Below are 13,493 nucleotides of genomic sequence, written 5' to 3'. Positions count from 1 at the left end.
TTTGTGGTAATCAATCATTATTATTGTCTTTTAGCAACACTAGTCAAATGTGGGCAGAGAGGTCACTGATGCAATTATCTGTAATGAACTTTAGGGGCCTATTAATGCCAAATCAGATCACTGTGCTAGTCCACAGAGCTACTGTGGAGTGACTGCAATCCAATTAGTAACTCCACAGAGAGAAAACACAATCAGGGAGGAGGCACTCTGTTTGTTTTGCTTTTGTATGTAATAAAAAACCAGCGATCACATGATGTCATGAGAGCTGCAGTCAGTTCTTGAACATTCTCTCCTCTGCCTTCAGTTCCTCCATATGGAAGCCCTCTCAGCTCTGACTTGCTCCACCTCCCCACCGTATTGTGGTAACTATTCTCAGGGGCCAGATTCTAGCTCAGCCCCCAGTGGCAATTAGGTAAAAACACAGCTGCTAAGCTGATATACCTTTCCTATCTTTTGGTCAAGTTTCTGCTACATGAGGACATTTGGTATCAAGCCCACAGCTAAGATAGTAGGTGGATAACTAAATGGGTACCTCAAGTGTCATAGTTAATATTGTTTTGTAGCAGCAGCGTTCTAACTTTTTTAGAAGTTTCTAAAAAGTAAACAACCCATCTCCATGTTCACACCTCCAGATGTATTTTCTGTTTCTTAGTCTCTTCTACACACTTGTGCACACACACACACACACACAAGTACACATACACATTCATGCATGTCAGAGGAAATAATGAAAGTCTCACAGGTATCTTTCTATGAAAACTGAAGAACTGTTGACGGACATTCATAGCATCCAACATGCTCACATTTTGGGGAAGAAGACAGAGGTCATTGTCAACACAAATGTCCAAAGTTTACTCTGATTGGAGTTAAGCTGAAAAAAACCATTAACATGTTTGGAGCTAACTCACAGACATTTACACTTTTGCAATTTACTTATAAGACTCTGGAAGATAACTGAACTAGCCCACTGTTTGATACACTTAAATGGATTTATAAAGACTGAATGTATTAATGCCTTCACTGGCTTTAAATGATGGTAGGAACGACTGAGCTGAGGCCATGACGATTTCTGCATTTATAAATACATACAGTGTATACTAGACACATAATAGTGTGGTGTATTTAACATGTGGACTTCCGAGGTAGCTCATTGGTAAAGAATCTGCCTGCCAATGCAGGAGATGTCAGTTCTATCCTTGGGTCAATCAATCCCTGGAGGAGGAAGTGGCAACCCACTCCAGTATTCTTGCCTGAAAAAATCACATGGACAGAGGAACCCGCAGGGTTCTCAAAGAGTCAGACATGGCTGAGCAACTGAGCAAACATGCAGTATATAAAAGAAAGTAATTTAAATGTTAAAAAATGTTTTGTTAAAGAGACTCACATCAAATTTCATTCCAAACATAAACGAGCGGTTAAAAAACAATATAGCAACTGCTCTTTACTCTCTATCAGATCTGTTTGTTCACTATAAATACAACACTGATTAGTAGCAATCAACATATAATTAGCCAAAAATGAAGGTCACATTGGAAGGTTGGATATCCTAATTGATCAAGGTTTGTCCTTTAAATGCTTATGACACATATCTGGACCATGCTGCAGTTAACAGAAAACATAATGCATAAAAATATGGTTTGGATCAGTAGATACATTATTACCTGGCAGACTGAGAGCAATTCTGCATTACTGGCAGCTGATATATATTCTGACTCAGTTCTGATTCTTTGTATAACCACAAAGGGGCACCTTGAATATAGTTCTTCATCATTATTTTTACATATTCTGTTCACATGCAATTAACACTCTAATATAAATTAGGATCTGGTGAGTGGAAGAGAAAATTACACTGAAGGTTAAAACAGTACAGTTCCAATGAAGAAAGGATCTAGTAACTGAAATGTTTAAAAAGCATAGTGTGGAAGGATTTTTTGTTTCATCATGAGAATGATGGATTTGTATAGAATAGTGGAAAAATTTCTAGACTGGCAGTAGTAAAATATTAATTTTCTCATTCATTCATTTACTCTTTAATTCAACAAATATTTATCAATCACCTACTCTGAGCCTGTTCTGGGCACTGGGGACACAGCAGTGAACAAAAGAGATAAAAATCCCTGCCCTCAAGCAATTTACATTCTAGTAGGAAGAGATGGGTAATAACAAATGAGTAAAATTGTTTGCTGTCAGTATTCTTGCCTGGAGAATCCCATCAACAGAGGAGCCTGGCAGGCTACAGTCCATGGGGGAGCAAAGAGTCGGACAGGCTGAGTGACTAAGCACCCAAGATAGTAGTAGTTTTTACAGAGAGAAATAAGGCTAGAAGGAAGGCCAGATGGTGAATTACCAGGATGGGATTATAGCTTTAAACAGGTAGTCAAGGGAGGTCTCACTGAAAAGGTAATATTTAGGAAGCCTAGTGATCAAACTGTAGTCATCTGGAGAAAGGAGAGGCTAGGCAGGGAGAACAGCGAAGTCTAGGTGCTTTCTTGGACCCTTTGAAGACAATGGATGGTCACCATGACCTGAGTGCAGTGAGCAGAGGGAGAAACAGAGCAAATGTGGTCAGTCAGGCATCCAGTGAAGGACCTTGGAGGGCATTGTTAGGACTTTAGCTTTGAATATGAGTAAGTTGGGAGGCTATTGAGGGAAAGGGTCCTGAGCAAAGGAGGGATATAATGTGACTGATATTTAACAGGATCACACTGGCTGCTGGGTGGAGAAGAGACTAAGGGACTGGAGGCAGGGGCAAGAATAGAGGCAGAGAGACCAGTCAGGGGTCACTGAAACAATATACTGGCTCCTTGAAAAGAGGAGAAGATGGTTAAAATTAATTTGGTCCTGGGTATATTTTGAATCAAGACCAGAGGAATTAGCTCACAGCTCAAATATGAGTACAAGAGATATGAGGGATCAAGGATGATTCCATGGTATTTAGCGTTGGCCTTAACTGAAAAAGAAAAGACTGTTGGGGGTTAGGGAACAATTTTAGGGATAAAGTCAGAGACTTTCAGGGATTGAGTTTGGACATGTTAAATCTGAGATGCCAACTAAATATCCATGTAGAGACATGACATAGGTGGTTGGATAGAAAGAACGGGCGTCCTGGGAATATACATATATAAACTAGGAAGGGCGGTATATAGATGGTAGTAAAAGCAAGACTAGGTGTGACCACCAAAGGAGTAAATATATATTTTGAAGAAGGCTAATCCTGGTGGAGGAGGAAACTCCAGTGTTTACAAGGTGCTGGGAAGATAAGGAGAAACCATCAAAGAATACTGAGAGGGAGGATCCAGAGAATTAAGAGGAAAGAGAATGCTATGTCCTAGAAGCCAAGTGAAGAAAGTACTTTAAGGAAGAGGGATTGACTAATTAAACAATAGTGTTGGATCAAGTAAATATGGATGGATAATTGACCATTGGTTTAAATATATGGAGATCAATGGTATCATTTGGAGAAAATGGAATAAGAATAAAAGCCTGAATGCAAGTAAGAAGAAAAGATTCAGACACATTGGATATAAATTATTCTTTTGAGAAATTTTGCAAAAAAAAAAGAAGCACAAAGACATGAAGCAGTAACTGTAAGGGGATACGGGATCAATAAGAAAACCTTTTAATGTGGAAGAAATAACAGCCTGTTTTTCTACTGATGGGGATGATTTAGTAGAGAATGAAAATGGTAATAAAACAGTAAAGGAAGACTTCTGGAGTTGTGTGCTGGAGTTTGTGAGTGAGGATAAGATCTAATGCACAAGCAGATGGGCTGGCCTGGGGCACACAGGCTGTTCCTCCAAAGAGCAGGGAAGGCAGAGTAAATACATGAACCCAGATAATGGCAGGAAGGTCAGTGTGGGAAGCTGTAAAAGTTGTTTTCTGAATGCTGATATTTTCACAGTGAAATAGGAAGCCAAGTCAAAGGCTGATAGAGACTGGGAAGGAGGGCTTGGAGGTTTGAGGTGAGAGGAAAATGTGTGAAATTGTTTTCTAGCAGAGTAGCTAGTGAATGGACAAAGGGTCTCTTGTGTGATTGAGGGACAGCATTGAGGGGCCCCTGGAGGTTAGCAGCCCTCAGTTTAATGGATTGTTGTGTGTGTTTTCTGCAAGAACACACTACTGCCTAGGTTGAGGCATGGAGTAAGGTAGAAAGTTGCATTTAGTCATGAATGAGTTTTTGCCAGTGAAGTACAACTAAATGAGAGGGGGCTAAAGAACTGAGGGTTTATATAAGGATGTGATTTAAACATTCTTTTCAAAATTTTATTAAAGTATAGTTGTTTTACAATGTTGTGTTAGTTTCCGGTGTACAGTTCAGTTCAGTTGCTAAGTCATATCCGACTCTTTGTGACCCCATAAACCGCAGCAGACCAGGCTTCCCTGTCCATCACCAACTCCCAGAGTCCACTCAAACTCATGTCCACCTAGTCGGTGATGCCATCCAGCCATCTCATGCTTTGTCATCCCCTTCTCCTCCCGCCTTCAATCTTTCCCAGCATTAGGGCCTTTTCAAATGAGTCTGTTCTTCGCATCAGGTGGCCAAACTACTGGAGTTTCAGCTTCAGAATCAGTCTTTCCAATGAATATTCATGACTGATTTCCTTTAGGATGGACTGGTTGGATCTTCTTGCAGTCCAAGGGACTCTCAAAGAGTGTTCTCCAACACCACAGTTCAAAAGCATCAATTCTTCGGCGCTCAACTTTCTTCATAGTCCAACTCTCACATCCATATGACTATTGGAAAATCATAGCTTTTGACTAAATGGACCCTGGGTGGCAAAATAATGTCTCTGCTTATTAATATGCTAGACAAGGTTGGTCATAACTTTTCTTCAAAGGAGCAAGATCTTTTAAGTTCATGGCTGCAGCCACCACCTGCACTGATTTTGGAGCCCCAAAACATAAAGTATGTCACTGTTTCCACTGTTTCCCCATTTATCTGCCATGAAGTGTTGGGACCAGATGCCATGATCTTAGGTTTTTGAATGTTGAGTTTTAAGCTGACTTTTTCACTCTCCTCTTTCACTTTCATCAAGAGGCCCTTTAGTTCTTCACTTTTTGCCATAAGGATGATGTTATCTGCATATCTGAGGTTATTGATATTTCTCCCAGAAACCAAGCTTGTGCTTCATCCAGTCCAGCTTGTGCTTCATCCAGTCCAGCATTTCTCATGATGTACTGTGCATATAAGTTATATAAGCAGGGCAACAATATACAGCCTTGACATATTCCTTTCCCAATTTGGAACCAATCTGCTGTTCCATGTCCGGTTCTAACTGTTGCTTCTTGACCTGCATACAGATTTCTGAGGAGGCAGGTCAGGTGGTCTGGTATTCCAACCTCTTGATCTCTGGTTCCTCTGCCTTTTCTAAATCTAGCTTGAACATCTGGAAGTTTATGGTTCATGTACTGTTGAAGCTGGGCCTGGAGAATTCTGAGCATTACTTTGGTAGCGTGCGAGATGAATACAATTGTGTGGTAATATGAGCATTCTTTGGCATTGCCTTTCTTTGGGATTGAAATGAAAACTGACCTTTTCCAGTCTTGTGAGTTTTCCACTGCTGAGTTTTCCAAATTTGCTGGCATACTGAGTGCAGCACTTTCACAGCATCATCTTTTAGGATTTGAAATAGCTCAACAGGAATTCCACTACCTCCACTAACTTTGTAGTGATGCTCCCTAAGGCCCATGTGACTTCACATTCCAGGACATCTGGCTCTAGGTGAGTGATCACTCCATCATGATTATCTGGGTCATGAAAATCTTTTTTGTACAGTTCTTCTATGTATTCTTGCCACCTCTTCTTAATATCTTCTGCTTCTGTTAGGTCGATACCATTTCTATTCTTTATCGAGCCCATCTTTGCATGAAATGTTCCCTTGGTATCTCTAATTTTCTTGAAGAGATCTCTGGTCTTTCCCATTCTATTGTTTTCCTCTACTTCTTTGCATTGATCACTGAGGAAGGCTTTCTTATATCTCCTTGCTATTCTTTGGAATTCTGCATTCAAATAGGAATATCTTTCCTTTTCTCCTTTGCCTTTCGCTTCTTTTCTTTTCATAGCTGTTTGTAAGGCCTCCTCAGACAATCATTTTGCCTTTCTGCATTTCTTTTTCTTGGAGATGGTCTTGATCACTGCTTCCTGTACAATGTCACGAACCTCTGTCCATAGTTCTTCAGGCATTCTGTCTATTAGATATGATCCCTTGAATCTATTTCTCACTTTCACTGTACAATCATAAGGGATTTGATTTAGGTCATACCTGAATGGTCTAGTGGTTTCCTCTACTTTCTTCAGTTTAAGTCTGAACTGAAGAATTTGGCAATAAGGAGTTCATGATCTGAGCCACAGTCAGCTCCTGGTCTTGTTTTTGTTGACTGTATAGAGCTTCTCCATCTTTGGCTACAAAGAATATAATCAATCTGATTTCAGTGTTGACCATCTGGTGATGTCCATGTGTAGAGTCTTCTCTTGTGTTGTTGGAAGAGGGTGTTTGCTATAACCAGTGAATTATCTTGGCAAAGCTCTATTAGCCTTTTCCCTGCTTCATTCTATACTCCAAGGCCAAATTTGCCTGTTACTTCAGGTGTTTCTTGACTTCCTACTTTTGCATTCCAGTTGCCTATAATGGAAAGGAAATTTGTGTGTGTGTGTGTGTAAGTTTTAGAAGGTCTTGTAGGTCCTCATAGAACCATTCAACTTTAGCTTCTTCAGCATTACTGGTTGGGGCATAGACTTGGATTACCGTGATATTGAATGGTTTGCCTTGGAAATGAACAGAGATCATTCTGTTGTTTTTGAGATTGCCTCCAAGTACTGTATTTTGGACTCTTTTGTTGGCTATGATGGCTACTCCATTTCTTTAAGGGATTTTTGCCCACAGTAGTAGATATAATAGTTCTGAGTTAAATTCGCTGATTCCAGTCCATTTTAGTTCACTGATTCATAAAATGTCGATGTTCACTCTTGCCATCTCCTTTTTGACCACTTCCAATTTGCCTTGATTCATGGACCTAACATTCCAGGCTTCTATGCAATATTGCTCTTTACATCAGAGTTTACTTCCATCACCAGTCACATCCACAACTGGGTATTGTAGTGAATATATACACACACACTTTTCCATTGTACCTTATTAAAAGATTTGAATATAGTTCCCTGTACTAAACAGGGAACCTGTCTATATAGAACCCTGTTTATCTATTTTATATATATCTATTTTATATATAGTAGTATTTATCTGCTAGTCCAAAACTCATAATTTATCTCTCTTCTCCCTTCCTCTTTGGTAACCATAAATTTGTTTTCTATGTTTGTTTCTGATTTTTAAATAAGTTCATTTGTATCATTTTTCAGACTCCTCATATAAGTGATATCATACAGTATTTGTCTTTCTCTGTCTAACTTATTTCACTTAAGCAATGCCCTCCAAGTTGTTGCAAATGGACTTATTTCATTCTTTTTATGGCCGAGTCATATTCCATTGTATATATGTGCCATATTGTCTTTAACCATTCATCTGTTAATGGACATTTAGGTTGCTTCCATGTGTTGGCTATTGTAAATAGTGCTGCTATGAACACTGAGGAGCATGTATCTTTTCAAATTAAGAGTTTTCTCTGGATTTATACTCAGGGGTGGAGTTGCTGAATCACATGGTAGTTCTATCTTTGTTTTTTAAGAAACCTCCATACTGTTTTCCATACCTGCTGCACCAATTTACATTGCCGAAAATAATGTATGAGAGTTCTATAAAGGAGTGATTTTCAAGAGGGACCATGGAGTTTAAATCATATAAAGAAGGAGATGGAAACATGATAGAACTGAGGGAGACTTTGAAGGGCATCAGGTCAGTGGTTTGTAGGTTCCAGTGAGGCAGAGGAATAACTGGAGTTGAAATATTAGAGGGATTGAAATGATTAGACAGTAAGATGTTTGAAATTAAGGGTGGTAATTATTGGTACGGACAAGAGTGAGGATTTGACCTTGGGGGTGAGTGGCTGTGATAAAAACAAGGTTTTGTGGTACAGGTGGTCACAGAACTAAGAGGTTAATACCCCAAGATGGTTTAAATCTCAGCAGGAAATAAGATATCAAAAGTCTTTGAGGGACATGAGGAGGAAAGCAAGCAGATTTTCTAGAGAAGACCTTTGGCTGTGGTTTACTTGCACAAGGAACCAAGAGGAAGCAAATAAGCAAAATCCTACTGAGTTTTTGAGGTAGTTATACTGCTAAATTCATAACCTAACCTGAAAAGGCCTTTGACTATTAAAATAATCTTTGACACGATAAACTTGTACAACAGGAAGAGAGTTTCAAAGCCATGCGGCCTCTAAGAGGGCATATTTCCAGTGTTCAGTAGTGGTTAGTGGTATGGCCTGAGGTTGACAGACAGGAAATAACCTTTCAGTTTGTTGAGCGAAGGATCACAGGATGACAGATAAGGAACTTCCTTCAGAGAACACAATCCAAAGAGAATAAAAGACTGTTCTCGTGCTCTGCACTAAAGACCACTGTGCACTTACACCTCCTTCCTTTCTGAATGGGAGTTTGTATTCTAACTTCCCCAGCCCTGTTCCCCATTGTGCATTTAGTGTCAAGACCTGATGGACAGACTATCCATCATCCATAGATCCTAGACTGTGGGCTGAAGTTCAGTACCACACAGGACTCTGAGTTGTCTCCCTTGGGAAGAAGGGTCCTCTAGAGGACAAATGGATATACTATAGAAAACAGAATGAACTGCCCATTGATATCTGTGCCTTTTGTTTCATTTCTTCATGGTACATAAGAGGCTGCTCAGTCCACAGTTACATGGCTTTATTCCTTCTTTCCCTCCTTCTTGCATCTCAGGTTGAACATTTAAAACTTATAAGTTTATGGTACTTGAGTAGAAATACAATGTGCGACCCAACTGATCCAAGGCTTAGAGCAGGGGTGCTTTATTCAGCCTTTTGCTTCCTTCTGGCAACTGGATGCTGCTGCTGCTACTGAGGCCTTAAGGGATGACAGAGCCACCAGACGAAAGGAGCCTGGAAGAGAGCCGCCCACTGACTGCAAACACCACCTTATACTATCATATGACCAAAAAGAAACTGTTGTGTTCAGTCACTGGAAAACTGAAGTTCATTAGTTACAATAGATGGCTTTATTCTTCCTAATACCAATCTTGAGAAAAATATCTCCACTTCTCTATACTGCAGTTTATTCATTTATAAAAATAGGTGGTTGGACAAGATAATCACTGAGGTTCCTAGTGATACTAACTGATTAATCCCTGTTTTTATTGTATATGAACAAACATGAGATTATACTTCTGTCTTGTCACCTTCCATAAATTCATCATTAATCACACACATCCTGAATTCAAATAGAGTTTCTCAGTTCTGTCATCCAAGAATGTTTAAAATTGCTAAAACCAGTGAGGCATATTTTTCGCCTTACCTGTGTGGTAGGGCACTGTAGGTTTACCACCACGGAGGGACTGGTACAGGTGAGCATGTTAAAATAAAACAAAATGGACTTGTTCCTAAAAAAACAACATAATATTTTTAGTGACTGTGGAAATATTTCATATCATTTCATATCATCGGGTATACTTTAATATAACATGACCTTTAAAAATCTGCTTCATTTCCTCTAGAAATTTGCAACATATTCCCCAAATCCCCATCAAGTGGCCTAACACTTAAAATAGCTTTGGGTAATAGTAAAAAGTCAAAATAATCAAATTGTCCATCAACAGGGGATTGGTTCAATAAAGAACTCCACATCCATAAAGTAAAAGATTATACTGCCATTGAAAATAATGTTGAAAAATATTTAATGGATGAATTTAGGAAGCAGGTTACTAAAGAGTATCAAAATATGATTTAATTTTGCAAAAACAGTTATAACACATTATATGCAGAAACAAATGATTATATCTGAATGATGGCATTATATTTGTTTAGATAATTTTGTATTTTATGGGTTTCATGAGATAAACATGTATTATTTCAGTGATCTGAAAAAAGATGAATTTAGTTATATTTTCTCTCTGTTTAAAATTATGTTCAGGGGCATAGTGGTGGGATAACTTGACATTTATTATTGGGGATCTTCCCTGGTAGCTCAGATGGTAAAGAACCTGCCTGCAATGCTGGAGACCTGGGTTCAATCCCTGGATCGGGAAGATTTCCCTAGAGAAGGGAATGGCAACCCACTCCAGTAATTCTTACCTGGAGAACTCCATGGACAGAGGAGCCTAGCAGGCTACAGCCCATGGGGCCACAAAGAGTTGGACACAACTGAGTGACTAACACACACACACACACACACACACACACTTTGCTAGCAAAAGTGATGACTTTGCCAGCAACAGTGATGACTTTGCCATTTTGCAAGCCATGTTTCTCCTTTAAATCTCAATTTCCTCAGCAGTAAAATGGGGATAATACCAGCCTGACCTGCTGAATAGTGGTGTTGGGAGGACATAGGAAATGTGTGGTGGGCTCAAGACAAATGGCTGTCTAACTTTAGTATGCATCAGTGAACCTTGGGGTGTTTGTTGAAAACTGTGATTCCTGACTCCTTCTCAACCCTTCAGAACCCAGAGCCTAGCAATCCACATTTCCCCCTGTGATCCCCAACTGATTCAGATACAGGTGGTCTACAAACAATATCTTGAGAGAACATAGCCATATACATTCAAGAAGAATGTTTCCAGAACCTTGAACAGTCCCAAGTTAACATGACTACATATACAGCATAAAATGTATAATAGGCTGTTGAGTTATATTTTTCCTGCTGACTCACAATCTGAATCTAGTAGGATCTGAATCTAGAAACAAAAAGAGCTCTCCACAGAAAGTGTGGGCTAGATCCTTGCATCACATCTGCTGCTTCTTGCTCATGTCTACATAAGCAAAAGATGAGTGAGGGAGGTGATTGGAGACAGTGGAATTGGCAGGATACAGTCATCAGAGTTCAGAGGATTTTCCCTCCCCTCCTCATTGAAAGGATGGATTATTTTTTCTGCGTTTCAAACCACACAGGCTCTGAGAGAATCTCTCAGAGAGACAGAGGGTGTCCCAGTTGGTTCTAGAGGTAAAGAATACACCTGCCAATGCCAAAGACATAAGAGATTTGCGTTCGATCCTGGGGTTGGGAAGATCTCCTGGAGGAGTATATGACAACCCACTCCAGTATTCTTGCTGAAGAGTCCCATGGACAGAGGAGCCTGGCAAGCTACAGTCCCAGGCTATAGCTGGGACGGTATGGCAGGGTACCACAGGGTCTCAGAGTCAGACATGACTGAAGTGACTGAGCACGTGGGAAGGGCAGACCAGCATCTTGGTTTCCAGCTGGATACTGCTTTGTGTGGCAGACTTACTACAGCCCTCTGCCCGTTTTAGCAGAGAAAATGTGAGACCCAGAAACCACAAGAGAGTGGAAATAAACCAAATGGTGCAGAAAGACAGCAATGAAGCAGTCTGTCATGGGAGGGTGTGGAGCCAAGGAAATGGGCTTGCACCTTCCTGGTGGTAACATAACCTGATAAGAGACTGGAGATGAATCCCCAGGGATGGAGCTGAAGGGGTTTGGTGGAGAGAAAGCCAAAACTGATTTCTCAGCTCAAAAGACTAGTCAGTAAGGACTTCCCCAGAGAATTTCCACTTGCACACCACGAGAGAGCCAGGCTTTGTCAAGGAGAGAGTCTGTGGATAGTCAGTTACATCTTAGCTTCAGGAGCAACAACCATGTAGGACTAGGGCAGTGGCCAGGAAAGTAACAAACCTCTTTCTCCTTCTATATGTCACAACACAAAGACTAAAACCAGGAGGGAGGGAAGAGAAGGAAAATAACAAAACAGGCCTTCTCTCCCACTCTTAAGTTCCCTTGCAGAGTTCAGACCTGAGCTGGGGAATTGGAAGAGATGGATTCAAATTTTAAATGGACTATACTGTACTTTTTAACAGAAAGTGTTTAGAAAGCTATGGAAGATGCCCAAGATGCCAAAACAAGAAGAAAAGAAATTTGAAAGAACATCATTAAAGGCAATAATAAGGGGGAAATAAACTCACTTCATGTTTGTAATCCCATCGAGTTCTGATGGCTCAAGAATCTGGCTATAAATGCATACACAGTATGCACAAGGCAACTTAAAGATTCCACAAGAGTGAATTTGGCTCTTTCACCACACAGGCAGCTATACATTCTATACAGTCTCATGGTGCATGTGACTCAAATTTGTACCTAAGTGAATGAATAAATTATTGCATGTCGTGGATCACTGGAGTCCCTTAGGAGTAGTTAAAAGGCTGAATCAGCAAGTGTCAAGAGTCCACCATAGGTAAAACTGATTTATAAACTGCAAAATGCTGCATATATACAAATTATTCACCAGATTATGTAAACCTCAAGGGTAAAGTTTGTACCTTATTAACGTTTATATCCATCTAGTTTCCTAACACTTAGCCTACTACTTGGCCCATTCCAGGCACTCATCAGATGATGCAGAATGAATGAGATCAATTTCAGAATAAGTTTCTCAGTATCTGAGAATCCTCCTTAGTTTTTTGCACACATATGTACTCATTCTGTCAAAGCCTGTCTGATATCCTTAAATGTCAGTGGTCCTCAGATTCCTTACATACAAATCTGTGACCGCATGAACTGTATAGCCCACCAGGCTCCTTTGTCCATGGGATTTCCCAGGCAAGAATACTGGAGTTGTTGAAGTGAAGTCGCTCAGTTGTGTCCGACTCTTTGTGACCCTGTGGACTGTAGCCTACAAGGCTCCTCCATCCATGGGATTTTCCAGGCAAGAATACTGGAGTCGGTTTCCATTTCCTTCTCCAGGGGATCTTCCCGACCAAGGGATCGAACCCGGGTCTCCCGCATTGAAGGCAGACGCTTTAACCTCTGAGCCACCAGGGAAGCCTCTCCAACCCAGGTATGGATCCTGGGCCTCCTGCATTGCAGGATGATTCTTTACCATCTGAGGCATCAGGGAAGCCAAATGGTAATTAATGATTGGAGAGGAATAATTCTGCAAAAGTGATTAAGGAAGTGACTCATTCAGTTCAGTCGCTCCGTGGTGTCCGACTCTTTGCGACCCCATGAATCGCAGCGTGCCAGGCCTCCCTGTCCATCACCAACTCCCGGAGTTCACTCAGACCCACGTCCATCGAGTCAGTGATGCCATCCAGCCATCTCATCTTCTGTCGTCCCCCTCTCCTCCTGGCCCCAATCCCTCCCAGCATCAGAGTCTTTTCCAATGAGTCAACTATTCGCATGAGGGGGCCAAAGTACTGGAGTTTCAGCTTCAGCATCATTCCCTCCAGAGAAATCCCAGGGCTGATCTCCTTCAGAATGGACTGGTTGGATCTCCTTGCAGTCCAAGGGACTCTCAAGAGTCTTCTCCAACACCACAGTTCAAAAGCATCAATTCTTCAGCACTCAGCTTTCTTCACAGTCCAACTCTCACATCCATACATGACCACTGGAA

The 13,493-nt window shown here is 40.7% G+C and overlaps 1 protein-coding gene across 1 annotated transcript in view; it reads right to left on the bottom strand.

Moving 5' to 3' along the window:
• The window catches only part of SLC44A5 (solute carrier family 44 member 5), a 248,593-nt gene that overhangs the window by 48,908 nt on the left and 186,192 nt on the right, over positions 1-13,493 (bottom strand). Inside the window, exon 7 of the mRNA XM_068961184.1 lies at positions 9,446-9,530. Coding sequence (XP_068817285.1) covers positions 9,446-9,530 — 85 coding nt within the window. The remainder of the gene's footprint in view (positions 1-9,445; positions 9,531-13,493) is intronic.

The sequence above is a fragment of the Capricornis sumatraensis genome, chromosome 2, assembly GCF_032405125.1.
Source record: "Capricornis sumatraensis isolate serow.1 chromosome 2, serow.2, whole genome shotgun sequence".
Taxonomy (NCBI): Eukaryota; Metazoa; Chordata; class Mammalia; order Artiodactyla; family Bovidae; genus Capricornis; species Capricornis sumatraensis.
Note: the sequence above shows the minus strand (reverse complement) of the source record. Positions and strands in the feature narration are given on the sequence as shown.